A 16,917-nucleotide genomic window follows, 5' to 3' on the forward strand; every position below is an offset into this window, starting at 1 on the left:
GTGACGGGCGCGATACCCGCGATCAATCTCTTGGGACTGCGCTCTTAGGAATCGATCGCGCTCGCGGCTTCCGTGGCGGCGCAAGATCGCAAGAGCGGTGCGCGAAGATGTGCTCGATCATGATCAACCGCTCTTCTTCTCCCTTCGTGAAGCTGTGAAAAGCTGATGATGATGGGTTTCAAACGCCGACGAGCAAGTGGATAAGATTGGCCGCGAAAAGCGATCCATCTCGATCTCACGAGGCTCGATCTCGTTTGTTGACTTAACCTGTTTGTGTTTGCGAGGGGGTCCCTGGAGCGAGACTGGACTCTTCAATTTATGCAATGTAATACCCTCGTGGCACACAAGTGCTACCGTTTTGGAAGCACGGCCGCCGCGGCTACCAACTGAAGAGTGGAGGGATCAAGTGCAATATTCTGCCAAGTGGTGCAAAAAAGTGCAGTGAAGTTCAGGTCGTTAGCGAGAATGATTTTCACCTTTCAATTGTGGATCGATGGAATGTGGTTGAGGTTTAGCATCAGGGCTGAATGACGTGATAAACGGTAACAGCCTGAATGAGTAATTGTTGGGCATGAGTTGAATGTTTGAAAGGAAGCAGAAAACCAGGTGTTGGATACTAAATCAGGTTTTTGAAGGGGGGCAAAAATTCATGAAAGATTTTAAATCGTGTTTTATTGATTTAATGAATAATATACTTTTTTATTCCTGTAATGGATACGCTATCAATCAATATACAATAGTTCTTTTAAATTTTATATTAATACATAGAACAGATCAAATAACTGAGTGTAACAATCAAAATAGCATAACTCAAGTGAACATCTCGTAATTGTCGTGTGTATCAACAATTTATTAGTCCTTTACGTGTTGTTTTTTCAAAGACACAACATTTTTATCGTATCAATGGAACACGTTACAAGTTATTCTATCGGAAAGAGATACCTTTAGGCCACCCCTTCTAGACCTTGAATAACGTATTTACATTAATGGACCTGGATGAACATTGAAAAACAGTCAGGAAAACTTGATTTGTAGACAAATATTTTGAATTCAAAATCATAAACAAATTTAAAGAAAACTAAAAAAAGGAAAATATTTTTTTTTGCAAAAACTTGAAAACCCCAAATGGGCAATTCTGCTAATCAAACGAACGGCCCCAAATGAAGACATTTTCGCGAATCCCGAAAAAAATCGCAAGCCCGCAAATCAAGTCACCTGCCACAAAGATTAAGATCTGCGCCGACGATGGTGTCTGACGGACGTGTCTGGACCGTCCGCCTCTTTGTGGTGCCGGCGCGGGAGTAGGTACATTAATTGGCCACCATACCCCATGGGACTTGAGCTGGACTTCATCGATCAGCCAGCAGCCAGCAGTTTGCTTTCGCTGGTCCAGATCATTATCTCGCACGAAGTCTTGCTGGCAGTAGATTGAAGATCTTGATATGGGCTCGAAGATCGAAGGGTCGATCGGGCTTTGTTTTTTGCTGAAAAAAGGGGGGCTCGGTAGATAACCGTATTAGGAGAAAAGCAATTTTTAAGCCCCAACTTTAGACGACGCGACGCGTCGTGATTGCCAAGTGTTGATTGTATAATAAGTTTAATTACTGCGCGACAGTGAAACTAATTTCCAGTGTGGCGGGGGTTTTTTGTCGGAGGTCTTTAAACCTTCGTTAGGGACCTCCCCGAACGAACCCTAGAGAAAAGCTAGGGGGACTGACCAGCCGACGTGTAATGGCACCGAACTAATCCTAATGATAATTGGAGAGCGGATAATTAAGCCAAGTTGGACCTACCTTGCGTTGGTGAGGTTCGAGATGAACTCCATAATTTGATTGGTCGACAGCAGGTTGGTCGAGTCGACGTCGATCAGCCGGTACAGTTTGTCCAAGATCTGTAATCGATAGTAGCAAGCAGCGGCAGCAGAAAAGAGGAGTAATTAAAACGACGGCGTTTCGGAAAATGATTGATCCCTGTCAATCAGAGTCTCTCGGAGCTTGGAGCTCGGGATATCTTACCCCTTTGGCGTGCCATATTTGGCAGAACTTTTCGTAGGTTACCGTTCCCTCGCCGCAGAGCACGTACGCGACCGACTCCAGCTGTTCGGCAAAGTCCATCTGTTTTTCTTCACTGGAATTGGATAGAAAACGAGAAAAAATATTAGATTAATGATTTTGTTGGACCTAAAAAAACATGATATAAAAAAATATTTAGATTTTGTATCATTGAACAGTGGTCCAGATCGCAAAATAAAGTGGAAAACGGATTTTCCGAAAAATGGTGAAGTTTTGGAGCTTTGGTGTCTTCAGAAGAGTTGTTGCAAATGGAAAAGGGCAACTTTTGGTTTGGTTGAAAATTAGGGTGGTTCAGGGTTAGAGTGATTTTGAAAATCTAACTTTTCAGGAATATTTTAGGGAATTTTTTCGTCTTCTATAAAGTTGTTGGGGTTGCTAATCCAAGCAACTTTGTCAAAGACACCAACATTTTATCTCGTAATCTACTCTTTCTACACGGAGAAAAAAGAGTTCCCAAAATCGTGAACAAGCGTTCATGAAAATGAGAACCTCGAACAAAGTGTTCAAATCCCATGGTACGATTTTGAAAAACGTACCATGAAATTTGAACACTTTGTTCGTGGTTCCCATTTTCATGAACGCTTGTTCACGATTTTGGGAACTCTTTTTTCTTCGTGTATGACCAAATTTATAGAAAGCATCTGAGCAAACTTTCAAAAATCAGTTTTTTGAACGTGGCAATTCAGGGTTAAGTTTTAGGGGAAAGTTATATTCGGGGCTGTTTTATTAAACTCGAGATATCTTCATTTGAAAAGTCTAATTTTCAAAGGAAAACCATATGGGACCATCCAAACAAAATTCGAAAATCGTCCAAATATATGTTTTTCTATGTACTTTTGCTCGCTGAATCTGAATCTGCCCTCAGAATTTAGCCAAATCATCGAAACATAAATGTTTGGTCATATTTTAGGTTTGAATGATAATTTGACATAGAAACCCAAAATAGATTTTTTTGATACTTTGGTTCAATTCTGAGGCAGATTCAGATTCAGCGGGCAAAATTACATAGAAAAACATATATTTGGAGATTTTCGAATTTTGTTAGGGTGGTCCCATAAGGTTTTCCCTTGAAAATTAAACTTTTTCAAATGAAGATATCTCGAATTTAAAGAAAAAACACCCCTGAGATTTTTTCAGCGTTTGTAGTGCTAGATTTCTTCTTCCAAATGCAATCTGACGCTTAAATTTGCATCTTTTTTACCTTTAAATGGCTGTATTTATGACCCTTAAGTTCAAATTGACATGTCAAAAAATAAAAATGTTCGTTTTTTAGAGCTCTTAAAGTGCACCCAATATCACTTTTCTCTAAAACTTAACCCTGAATTGCCACGTTGAAAAAAACTGATTTTTGAAGGTTTGTTTAGATGCTTTCTATAAATTTGGTCTAGAAACGAAAAAAATCCCTAAAATATTCCTGAAAAGTTAGATTTTCAAAATCACCCTAATCGTGAACCACCCTAATTTTCAACCAAACCAAAAGTTGCCCTTTTCCATTTTCAACAACTCTTCTGAAGACACCAAAGCTCCAAAACTTCACCATTTTTCGGAAAATCCATTTTCCACTTAATTTTGCGATCTGGACCACTGTGCATTGTAGAATTGTGAATATTGAACCATAAAATAGAAACTGGCGTTTATAAAATGACACACATTGAACATTGTTCCAAGATCTAAACAAACAAATTATGCTAATCCAAGAATTACCCCATAATCCACATTGACCTTTCAGTAATCTTCGATTCCGCCTCCAGTCCATTATTCGACCCAAGATTCACAGCACTGCATTTGTTATCTTAATTTGTACAGTCATACGCTGTTCCGTCCCAAGTGAACGGCTTAAGCCCCTGACGCACTTTCAACGCAGGTTACAGTGCGGCGTCCCGTCCCATCCGGTCCAAGGCCAAAAGACCACCAACGGCAACGACCACCACTTCAAACGAAACTTATTGCGAAACGATACTGTTATGACAATCCACGTCCAAGTTCTGCGCGAGAACATTAAGATATTGCCGCCGTCGCCGCCGCCACGCAGTAGTGACAGTGTGCTCATATAATGTCAGTCATTTTGAGACCTCCTAGAGAGGTGTTCGGCTTCTGCGGGGCCCGCTTTTGGTCGTCGGAGGTGCCCACCAAAGTGGTAATTACAAATGTGTCTTTCTTTGATCGTTGGAACAAACCTGCGCTGAACAAGTACTCGCCGTGTTCGGAAACGCACTTGTCGCACGTCAGTCTGAGCCCCCTCCTTGGAAAGGGTTCTTCAAGTGACATGCCCAACTGACGACCTCGCGTGGGGGCCCACCAAAAGTGTGAACAGTTTTGTATATTTCTGTGGGAGATACCCGCGGCCAGATAAAGGCGAGGAAAAACAACGGATTGACGTGTCCGAAAACCGATCACTTGAGGGGTTACGCGAAATGGTCCATAATTATACCATTGTGTACCCTTAATGGTCACTAATAAAGGGCCCCCTTTTTGTTCCGCGCGATCATTAATTTGACCTCACACACATCAATCCGAGCCCAAGTAGCGTGACATAATCCCCGGAGGCAGAACCCCAAAAAAAAGCAGACCCCTCGAACTTATTTATATTATTGCGAGGAATCCTCCCACCAGGCCTCGGAACCGCCCCCCGTAAACCTCCACAGCACCCTCGGGTTAATTATCGACAACCGGACAGACGGAAGACAATTAATTTGGGTGCCAATTAAACGCCACACCACCGCGGCGTCCGTCTTAGAGAGCCTATATGGAGAGGCGAAATGTCACTCTCAGGGTTCCAATCGATCTGTCAAATCGGGGTTCCAATCGAGCAACAAGGTCATGTAAGAACAAGGTCGGAATCAATTTAAAATCATTTTGGCAAAAAAAACGAGACTTATAACAATCAAAAGTATTGTAAAACTGTTGTTGATGATAATCTGATAGTTTGTGTTATGTTTGTGCTTGTTCGGTACAAGAAAAGTGCCAGCACCAAAGAAAAACTACAAGTTTTTCAACCTTAAATTTGAATGACTTTGAGTGTTTGAAATTTCTCCCAGAACATTTCATTTCCCTATCTAGGTCCCTAGTCCGTCTCCATGACGTCCGGCTGAAGGGTCTTGAGCGTTGAGCACCCCCCGAAAGAAAAACACACTCGACATGGTCAAGAAGTTGTTTTTGTGCGCGACAGCAGCAGCAGCAGCTTTCGACGATTGTGTCCTGAAGAAATGGTTGTTGGTTTGTGGTCAACCCACGCATCGTCGCAGCGGAGACAAACAACTCAACTCGCGCCGGCAGGGGTCCGTGAAGTCGCGCCGAATTAAGAGCTTTGTGAGCAAACATACGGTTCGGTGAGCAGATAAGGACCTTCTTGTGGCGTGAAATTTAAAGCTGGTCACTTAGCAGGTCGCGTTAATGAGTTGAATTTATTGAATTAATTATTTGTTGATCGTTACAATAAGTTTTTTTTTCTTTGTGTTTGATCTTATCCCAATTCGCTTTTGCTGATTTAAGACGATTTCAATACCTTCCCGAAAAGAAACAAATTTTCGCCGAATTAACATGTCCACGTCGTAAAAATTAACACATTATTATAATCCTGCCCGATCTCATCGGCGAACAAAATACTGCAAAACGCTTTCAGGGATAATCCCACCGCACATTTAACGACCTTTTGTGTTGGCGTTTTGCGCAAGCAGCCGTCGCATGCCGTACACCAGTTCCTTGATACCAACGAAGGTCTCCTTCACCAGCTCGTTGATCGCCTTGGCCGGAGGCTGGAAGTCACTGTATCCGTACTCGGCAATCTCCAGCACAAACGGCAGCTGAATTCCCACCGAGTACGCGTAATCGATGCTAGTTCCGGTGGCCTGGTAGCGCAGAATCTCCGAACTCGCGCCCACCTTGTACTCGTTCTTGCTGTACTGCCAGATGGCACGAGCCGCGTCCACTCCAACCTTACGAAGATTAGCCACGTTCTTGACCTGGGAGCTACTTGACGTCCACGGGTAGATCAGGTAACCTCCATAGCTGTGCAGACTGATGTACAGCTTAGCCTCATCGTTGTTGTCCAGAATGCTACGGAGCGCTTTGGTCTCCGGTTCCGAAAACGCCGCAGCTCCTCGATATCCCGCATGACACTGGCTCGCGTACTCCTCTGCTCCAGCATCCCAATTATATCCGAAATTCCTGTTTATATCAACCCCACCACACGTCCCGTTATACCGCCTCCTATTCTTCCGCCAATACCGATCCGTAGACATCGAGTACATGTACCCGTCCGGATTCACCAGCGGCACAATCACCCACTTGTACTCGTGAAACATCCTATACTGATCACTGTCATCGATCAGCTTCTTGATCAAGTACAGCGCCGCCGACACCGTGATCCACTCCCTAGCGTGCACCCCCGCATCCACGATGATCGTATCCTGCTTCTTCGGATTGATCGTGATCGCTCGTATCGGACGACCCTCCACCGACCACCCAATCACCCGAATCCGGATCCACTCAAAGTTCTCCATCGCGAGCTTCATCAGATACTCGTTGATCTCCTCGTAAGTCGGAAAGCTGTTCAGGAACGTCCCATCCCCCTCCGCAACCAAACTCTCCTTCTGACGAGCCTCGTAAACCCTAACCACAAAAACAAAACAAACAAAAATCAGTCGGACCGCCTCGGACCCCCAAACCACGAGATGCGCCCACACACCTGCCAAAGTCCTCGACCTGGAGCGTGTAGTTCACGTGGTAGTCGGCGAAGAACTTCTCCACCGACTTCTGGAGGGTCGGCGGCACGAGCACGCGCTTGTGGCCGAGCTTGGAGAGCGCCCAGACGTCGCAGGAGGGACGGTGCCGCTGCAGGTACTGCAGCAGCTGGACCTCGTGGCCGGTGTCGTCGGACAGTTCGTACAGTTTGAAACTGTGTGATGGGGGGATTTGGATTAGGTACGGAGATGACAAGCAGGTCGATCGCACTTACCCATCGTAACGGTTTGCTTGGGAGCTGGTTAGGATGGTCGGTAATACGACTAGAACAAGTAGTCGGTAGTTGAAGACCATTGTGGAACCGATTTTGTAAGACTATTCTAGGAGGCCGAATAACTTGGGGTTTTATAAACCGCTTGAGAATCGTTAATATCGTGTTTACAAACATCAATCAGGAACAGAAGTATTGACTTCGGTTTATGACGACTTCATTAGTGAGAATTAGTTTAGAATTTGCAATGGTTTTCTTTCTTGTCTGCAAAACTGGAAGTGTGAAAAAGGTCGAAAGCGAAAAAGCGTATCTAGAATTGTAAAAATAACTCAGATTACATGAATTGAACGAATTAAAAATGGCTTCAAATTACTCATCTGTACGTCATTTCAATGCTCACTTCCAAAAAACTATGAATATTATTTTTGTTTTGGAGAAAAATACGAGATTTCAAAAAAAAAAAAAAATGTCCACGTGGTTTATGGATGGTTCCTTGGCACCAACATCTCATTAACGTTTAAAGCTAGAAAACATTCAACGAAAAAAAAATATATATTAGGGTAGAGTAGTCATCAATGAGACACGGGGAACAATGATAAAATGGCTCTCATAAGTCGTAGTTTCAACCAATCAGGCTCATATTTGGGGGAAAGGTGTGTCTACTGGATACACGTCTGCCATATAAGTGGCTTTGGTTATGGACGCTCCCTTGAAAAGTAATTCATAAATGTTTGATTCTGGGGTGTAAAAGTAAATCATGGACAAAAAATACTTTTTCGCTCGTAAGGCTGCCATTTACACCAAAACTAATATTTCTTTAAATGTCTTTCGACGTTCCATAGGGATTAAGTTGGGCTACAATGTCCTTTCATTAGATTTGGCCAAAATTTAGAATACACCCAGAATTCAGGACTGTCTCATTGTTCCCCACTCATTTCAGCCCATGGGTAACAATGAGACACTTTGAGTTTTCTTCAATAAACTTTTCAAAATCGATGGAAATCTTTCAAAACATGAATTAAAAGTGATTTTTGGCATATTTATAGAGTTTAAACTTCATTTAACCAAAAATACAAAGTTATTTGGTATTAATATATGGATTTTACAAAATTTAAATACTTTTTAGTGTAACTTTTGTTATTAAAAGTTTCATGTTGGCAAAATTGCTCTAAAATGTTCAAGACAAGTCACCTGCAATGGAACAATAAAAAAACATGATGTTTTGCTAGAAAAATGTTGATTTTCGTAGAGTGTCTCATTGTTCCCCAGCTGTCTCATTGTTCCTGCCAAGTGCGTCTACAATGAGACAGTTGAATAACTCTGGCTGTAGATGTCGGATCGATCTCATATTTTGGTCAATGATAGAACACATTAAAAGAAAGATAATGCAACTAAAAGCTCATTAAGACATGCTGATGAAAAAATTAGAAAAATCGTTGAAAGTTGAAAACCATTGATGACTACACAGAAAAAAAAATCATGGTAATATTACATCTGGGAAGGGGTACATCTTTTATGTCAGAAAAAAGTTGTAATTTTACCTCTGGAAATGTGTAATTTTACAACTTTTCTGTTGTAATGTCACTTTTTCAGTCTAAATTGAGGTAAAATTACACCATCAACCTTCCAAAATTAAAGCTTCCAAATTTACATTATTTTTTTCTGTGTACCCTACCCTACATCTGGGAAGGGGTACATCTTTTATGCCAGAAAAAAGGTGTAATTTTATCTCTGGAAATGTGTAATTTTTCCACTTTTCTGGTGTAATGTCACTTTTTCAGTCTAAATTGAGGTAAAATTACATCATAAAAGAGTTAATATTCAACCTTCTAAAATTACAGCTTCCAAATTTACATTATTTTTTCTGTGTACGAGAAAATGAAATGTGGATTTCGAATTCTTGATCAGGGACCAAAATTACCCCTTAGGACAAAGTTTCACGAAAATTAAAGAGGGGTCGGGTAAGGCAAAAGGTCGAATGGACAAAAGGTCGAAAAAATACAAGTCGAAAGTGTTCGTTTTAACTATGATGAAGTAGCTTAGTGATTTCACGCTGAAAAATTACAAATTTCACGGGGACCTTGAGCATGAGCATGAGCATGAGCATGGTTGACTGCCAATGAGCTGCTACTCCGTTATTGACAGATCAGCTGAAGTTAAACAATGAATCAAAAATGATCAGTGGGAGCCAACCATCCGTTCACTGTTTAACCCCTGAAGACCCCGACTTTATTAGTCAATACCGGCGCCCTCCCAAGAAGCCTGCAGTTCAACAAAAGGGAGGAATGTTAGTCCGATAGTTGAAGTTGCAGACTCATCAAGCACATAGTTTTTCGCTATATACTTGTTGATACCGCTTGAGACCGTTGAATCCACAGCATCTCCTTCAAGCATCACGTGATTATTTTTTTTTGGGTTAGTAGGATAAGGTATTGGCTTTTCGATGCCTCCCGAGCTACGATGCTATGGGGAGGACTTTCATAACAAACCCGTCGGCGAGCCTTCCGAGCAACGATGCTATGGGAAGGTCTTTCTAATTAGCACACCAAAACACTCGCGCACAGGTATTTAAATACTGAATAAATGTAATTTTTCATCACGATTACCCAGACGACATTGATGATATAGGAAGGACTTTTTACAGTCATTTACAGTAATACTTAAACTTATTTTAATGCAACAATTCACACGACGTCGTGCCTCCCGATCAACGATGATATAGGAAGGACTTGAGCAAGCCGATCAGGATGAAACACGAAATAAAATTCTTTTCTTTTCACACACAATGCCACATAATTGACCGCGCGTCACCACCCAACTAATTGAACTGATTTTCTTCTGCTTGTGGGCAAGCCAACTAGGATGAAACACGAAATAAAATTCTTTTCTTTTCACACACAATGCCACATAATTGACCGCGCGTCACCACCCAACTAATTGAACTGATTTTCTTCTGCTTGTGGGCAAGCCAACCAGGATGAAACACGAAATAAAATTCTTTTCTTTTCACACACAATGCCACATAATTGACCGCGCGTCACCACCCAACTAATTGAACTGATTTTCTTCTGCTTGTGGGCAAGCCAACTAGGATGAAACACGAAATAAAATTCTTTTCTTTTCACACACAATGCCACATAATTGACCGCGCGTCACCACCCAACTAATTGAACTGATTTTCTTCTGCTTGTGGGCAAGCCAATCATGATGAAACACGAAATAAAATTCTTTTCTTTTCACACACAATGCCACATAATTGACCGCGCGTCACCACCCAACTAATTGAACTGATTTTCTTCTGCTTGTGGGCAAGCCAACTAGGATGAAACACGAAATAAAATTCTTTTCTTTTCACACACAATGCCACATAATTGACCGCGCGTCACCACCCAACTAATTGAACTGATTTTCTTCTGCTTGTGGGCAAGCCAATCAGGATGAAACACGAAATAAAATTCTTTTCTTTTCACACACAATGCCACATAATTGACCGCGCGTCACCACCCAACTAATTGAACTGATTTTCTTCTGCTTGTGGGCAAGCCAACTAGGATGAAACACGAAATAAAATTCTTTTCTTTTCACACACAATGCCACATAATTGACCGCGCGTCACCACCCAACTAATTGAACTGATTTTCTTCTGCTTGTGGGCAAGCCAACTAGGATGAAACACGAAATAAAATTCTTTTCTTTTCACACACAATGCCACATAATTGACCGCGCGTCACCACCCAACTAATTGAACTGATTTTCTTCTGCTTGTGGGCAAGCCAACCAGGATGAAACACGAAATAAAATTCTTTTCTTTTCACACACAATGCCACATAATTGACCGCGCGTCACCACCCAACTAATTGAACTGATTTTCTTCTGCTTGTGGGCAAGCCAACTAGGATGAAACACGAAATAAAATTCTTTTCTTTTCACACACAATGCCACATAATTGACCGCGCGTCACCACCCAACTAATTGAACTGATTTTCTTCTGCTTGTGGGCAAGCCAACTAGGATGAAACACGAAATAAAATTCTTTTCTTTTCACACACAATGCCACATAATTGACCGCGCGTCACCACCCAACTAATTGAACTGATTTTCTTCTGCTTGTGGGCAAGCCAACTAGGATGAAACACGAAATAAAATTCTTTTCTTTTCACACACAATGCCACATAATTGACCGCGCGTCACCACCCATCTAATTGAACTGATTTTCTTCTGCTTGTGGGCAAGCCAATCAGGATGAAACACGAAATAAAATTCTTTTCTTTTCACACACAATGCCACATAATTGACCGCGCGTCACCACCCAACTAATTGAACTGATTTTCTTCTGCTTGTGGGCAAGCCAACTAGGATGAAACACGAAATAAAATTCTTTTCTTTTCACACACAATGCCACATAATTGACCGCGCGTCACCACCCAACTAATTGAACTGATTTTCTTCTGCTTGTGGGCAAGCCAATCATGATGAAACACGAAATAAAATTCTTTTCTTTTCACACACAATGCCACATAATTGACCGCGCGTCACCACCCAACTAATTGAACTGATTTTCTTCTGCTTGTGGGCAAGCCAACTAGGATGAAACACGAAATAAAATTCTTTTCTTTTCACACACAATGCCACATAATTGACCGCGCGTCACCACCCAACTAATTGAACTGATTTTCTTCTGCTTGTGGGCAAGCCAATCAGGATGAAACACGAAATAAAATTCTTTTCTTTTCACACACAATGCCACATAATTGACCGCGCGTCACCACCCAACTAATTGAACTGATTTTCTTCTGCTTGTGGGCAAGCCAACTAGGATGAAACACGAAATAAAATTCTTTTCTTTTCACACACAATGCCACATAATTGACCGCGCGTCACCACCCAACTAATTGAACTGATTTTCTTCTGCTTGTGGGCAAGCCAACTAGGATGAAACACGAAATAAAATTCTTTTCTTTTCACACACAATGCCACATAATTGACCGCGCGTCACCACCCAACTAATTGAACTGATTTTCTTCTGCTTGTGGGCAAGCCAACCAGGATGAAACACGAAATAAAATTCTTTTCTTTTCACACACAATGCCACATAATTGACCGCGCGTCACCACCCAACTAATTGAACTGATTTTCTTCTGCTTGTGGGCAAGCCAACTAGGATGAAACACGAAATAAAATTCTTTTCTTTTCACACACAATGCCACATAATTGACCGCGCGTCACCACCCAACTAATTGAACTGATTTTCTTCTGCTTGTGGGCAAGCCAACTAGGATGAAACACGAAATAAAATTCTTTTCTTTTCACACACAATGCCACATAATTGACCGCGCGTCACCACCCAACTAATTGAACTGATTTTCTTCTGCTTGTGGGCAAGCCAACTAGGATGAAACACGAAATAAAATTCTTTTCTTTTCACACACAATGCCACATAATTGACCGCGCGTCACCACCCAACTAATTGAACTGATTTTCTTCTGCTTGTGGGCAAGCCAACTAGGATGAAACACGAAATAAAATTCTTTTCTTTTCCATTACAAATTTCACGGGGACCTTATTTCAAAACACAAAATTTCACGGAAATTTCGCGGAGCGTGAAAAATGTTGAAATAACTCTGAAAATCTTATGCTAAAATGAAAGAAACTACTTTTTATGCTTCATTATAAATTATTTTTGAACAAACTAAAAAAATCTTCATTTAATTTGAAAGTGACACAAAAAACCACTTTTCCTAATTTTCAAAAAAAAAAAAAAAATCCACGTGGTTTATGAACTGGTTCTATATATATTTTGAAACAAAATGTGAGGCATGCGTTTTCTCATTTATTGAACTGTTTTTTTAAATATTCGGCTCATAAAACTAAAAAGTTTTCACTGATTTATTGAATTTCATGTCAAAGTATTTTTTTTCTGCGTTTTTTGCACAGTAAAAAAATGTTTATGGTTTTCATCTCATTTTCCAAAAAACTAAATTTGAAATCAATAGGCAAACTCAATTTAATCTGTAGCGAAATCGTTAATAATTTATTCAAAATAAAAATAAAAGTTTTTTATCTTCTTTGTGAACCATCCACACAATTAAACAGGACTCAGAAAAAATCAGAAATGTTTTTAAAAGATGATTTTAAAGAACAAAAATACTTTTAATTTTATCATGAATAAAAAAAAGCTTGAATAGCTTAAAATTTCTTTTAAAATTATACCTTCAAAATAAAAGTTGTAAGTTTTTTTAAGTCAATAAAAATATTACTAAATAAATAACTGGTAAACTTTTATTGATACTCTAAATAATAATCTAATCCTCAGTATTTTTTCCTTTCACATTTTATATCCTTATTGCTTGCTCCTTTGTTTTCAGGGAATATACTGTTTATGCTGAATGTTTCTTTTGCTTTAATCTTTGCTTTTAATTGATTTCTAAAAACAAATAAATTCAACTTAAAAAAACTGTGCAAGAGAATAACTGGAATCAAATAATTGATGTTATCCTCCGTTTTGTTACTTTGAGTGATTTTTGTTAACATGATTTAAAAAATATTCACAGCATTTAGTTCTCAGAAAACGTCATCACAATTTTATGTATGTTTTGCTAAAAATTCTTCAAATAAAAATCTATAAAATTTACTTCAATGGTCTTTATGGATCAAATATTTATTATGTTGTTGTTTCAAAGAATAGATTTGACAAAATTGATAAATTTCACGGGATTTCACGGAAATCTTCAAATTTCACGAATTTCACGGGATTTCACGGAAATCTTCAAATTTCACGAATTTCACGCTGTCCGCGAAATCGTGAAAATTCACTAACCCTAATGAAGAGTAATGTGGTAATGTCATGGTTTCAATAACTTTTAAGTTCAAATACCACTGGAATAAATCAAGTGCAAAGTGATACCACCCAAAAACTGTTTCGTCGAAGGTGGCATCGTGTAGAATCCGGATCGTGACTCAGTCTTTTCACCTGTTTTATTTTTGTTTTAGCGGTGCAAACATTAAAAAAGCCGCAGCAAAAGCTTACCTTTGGTCGGCTTCAATCACTCCTTAAACGGCTAAATTATTTTAAGTTTTTTTAGCTTTATTACCGAGCCACCTTAAGCGCCCACCACGGCGTGCACGTGCGCTCAAATTAATTTATTTAATTCGCGACCAATCTTCACCTCAGCACCCCCAACTTGGCGTAAGTTTTTTGCATTTTAAGTCCGACGATCGATCTGGAGCAAAAAAAGGTGCTTTCCGAAAGGCAACTTAAATAAAAATTGAATTAAATTATTATAAAACCCATTTACAACTTTGGTCGTTTTGTGCCCATTTTTGGAATCGGAAGAACTGGTTCACTTTTTTTTTTCGCAGAGCGCACGTTCCCTTCATGATCATGATGTATATTATAAATTTGGTTCGAACCAAAAAAAACCTTTACCAACATATCAGTCAGCGCCGCCGTAGACTTTTTCGAGAAAATTGATACATTAAAATTGGTCGACCGGCGCGTCGGACGCATGTCGAGCGTCGACATATCACTCGCCACCGCCGCCATGTTGTTTTCGGCGGTGGCCAACTGTCAGAAATTATCAAATTTATAGACTGTCCTGGCCGCCCTGCTGGTTGTTGCTTCAGGTTGCGCTCTTTTTATTTATTTTATGGACGTTCCGTTGTTTTCGATTATTTTGATGTTTTCCGGACCAAATATGGGCAGGGAACCCTTTTTGGCGAGACCTTCACTCTGGGTGTTACAGGGGCGTAGGGGGATGAAGGGGGTGCGACTTTTGTATGTTTTTTAAGGTGACAGGTACACAATCTGCGCGCGCGGTACCTTTTCGCGAGAAGTCATCACCGGGCACTTATGCGGTTTCGAGGAGGAAATCGACATTTGCTGTTAATTTATGCCGATTTTAAGTGGTTTTATCAATTAGCTGAAATTTGAAGCGCAAGCTTTTGCGTTCTTTAACGCTCTTTTTATTTTTTAATTTGTGGTCCATGCGATGAAAGCTGCACGCAAAGGTCGTTTGTTCTGCATTTTAACGTGGACAGAAAGTAACCTACGTAATCACTTATTTCCTGTAAAATCAGACCAAGATGACAATGTGATATCTTGTCGCACGTGCTTTTTGTGCCAAATTTAGTTGAGAATGCCATTTTGTGCAGTTTACAATGTCTCACCTTCTGACCCTCACAGATCCCAAAGATTCGATATCAACCCTGAGATATTCAATAAACACCGAAAAAACTCCGTGCATTGATGTCACTTTTTATATGCAATAAGTTTCAATCTTGTCATGCTATCTTGACACACCCTGAAAACTGCTGTGCGACAACCTGTCCAAAGGGATTTCAGGTCAGAACGCGTTTGACACACGTACAAGCCCGACTACCGTAAACATTTGTAATTATAACTCTGGAGTTCGGCAACAAAATTCAACCAAACTTCGGGACAATGCACAAAATGGTTAGCCATAAAAACGTGTTTATTATTGTTTACATTGCGTGCTCTCGTTTTTGTTTATTCAAGGTCAAACATTAAAACGCGTTTTTCTCGGAACGTCAGAAAACGACATGGTTAGCTAAGATGCTAAGCTAAGATTTTCTTTTGCCTAAAAGAAACCTTTGATTCGTTGTGATTAGATTTCAATGCTAAAATTCGAACTTGTGGAGTTGTAGTCGGTGAAGTAAGAACTTTTAGGACTCGGAGTCGGTAAGTCTTTAAATTTCGAGGGGAAGCATGAACTTAGTGGTCCTCAAATGAATATTTTTGAGAAAATCAAAGTGCACGTGTTTCTAGAGACTCCTGAGTATTTTTTTTTAAATTCAATACTAAGGGCATCTCCACCACGAGGATCTAATCGCACTTCAAAGCAAATCCAGAGATCTTGTTTGTTGTACACATTCTAAGAAACTCATTGACTTTAGTTTTTTAGCTCTCTTATCTAAATTAAATTTGAAAAAAACGGTCGCAAGCCCTAAATAACAAAGAGAGGGTAAATTTAAATTGCTCTATTGATTTTTTTTTAAAGAATTAAGACCAATTTCGGATGCCTACCCCCAGCATTGTTCAATGCAGCCACTGATTAATCCGTACAATTGTCATCGATTAATTTCCCGCGCTTCAGAGTGCACTCCTTCGCGTTCCCAACAGCCTCCCTTCAAAGAATTTCGCAAGCGCAAAAATTGACCGCTAATCGACTGTGACGGCGATAAATTTCCACCGCCGCGTCGGGTCGTGGAATTGCTCGCTATTAATCTCGCTTAAATTGTTTTCGAGTGTTCAGGGGGGAATAAAGTTCAACTGGATTGCGGCTTTGAATGGAAACATATAAAAAAAATGCTTGGTGTGAAGGTGGGTTCGCGAATTTTATTTACGACCACTCCCTGTTTTTCGCGGGATTGTTTTAAGGGTAGGCTTTTTTTGTTGGACCTAATCAAATGCTTTTCGGGGACGGACTTGGACTTAAACTTGCCTTGGACTTAGACTTGATAAAGACTTGACTTACACTTATCTTAGAATTGATTCAGACTTGACTTAGACTTGACGTAGACTTGACTTAGACTTGACTAAGACTTGACTTAGAGTTGACTAAGACTTGACTTAGACTTGACTTAGACTTGACTTAGACTTGACTTAGACTTGACTTAGACTTGACTTAGACTTGACTTAGACTTGACTTAGACTTGACTTAGACTTGACTTAGACTTGACTTAGACTTGACTTAGACTTGACTTAGACTTGACTTAGACTTGACTTAGACTTGACTTAGACTTGACTTAGACTTGACTTAGACTTGACTTAGACTTGACTTAGACTTGACTTAGACTTGACTTAGACTTGACTTAGACTTGACTTAGACTTGACTTAGACTTGACTTAGACTTGACTTAGACTTGACTTAGA

General features: G+C 40.2%; 2 protein-coding genes across 2 annotated transcripts in view; both read right to left on the reverse strand.

Annotated features, from left to right (window-relative positions):
• The window catches only part of LOC120428876 (NADPH oxidase 5), a 134,923-nt gene that overhangs the window by 42,155 nt on the left and 75,851 nt on the right, over window positions 1-16,917 (reverse strand). The window contains exons 3-4 of the mRNA XM_052707618.1: window positions 2,016-2,127; window positions 1,794-1,891 (exon numbers count right to left, since the gene is read on the reverse strand). Of these exons, the coding sequence (XP_052563578.1) occupies window positions 1,794-1,891; window positions 2,016-2,127 (210 nt within the window). The remainder of the gene's footprint in view (window positions 1-1,793; window positions 1,892-2,015; window positions 2,128-16,917) is intronic.
• LOC120429795 (zinc carboxypeptidase-like) lies at window positions 5,450-7,181 on the reverse strand. Its single transcript, XM_039594852.1, has 3 exons — window positions 7,030-7,181; window positions 6,760-6,969; window positions 5,450-6,683 (listed from the first exon to the last, which is right to left on the reverse strand). Exons 1-3 carry the CDS (start codon window positions 7,107-7,109, stop codon window positions 5,714-5,716), a joined length of 1,260 nt encoding a protein of 419 aa, XP_039450786.1. The 5' UTR covers window positions 7,110-7,181; the 3' UTR covers window positions 5,450-5,713.

Source organism: Culex pipiens, chromosome 2 (assembly GCF_016801865.2).
Source record: "Culex pipiens pallens isolate TS chromosome 2, TS_CPP_V2, whole genome shotgun sequence".
In the NCBI taxonomy this organism is placed as follows: Eukaryota; Metazoa; Arthropoda; class Insecta; order Diptera; family Culicidae; genus Culex; species Culex pipiens.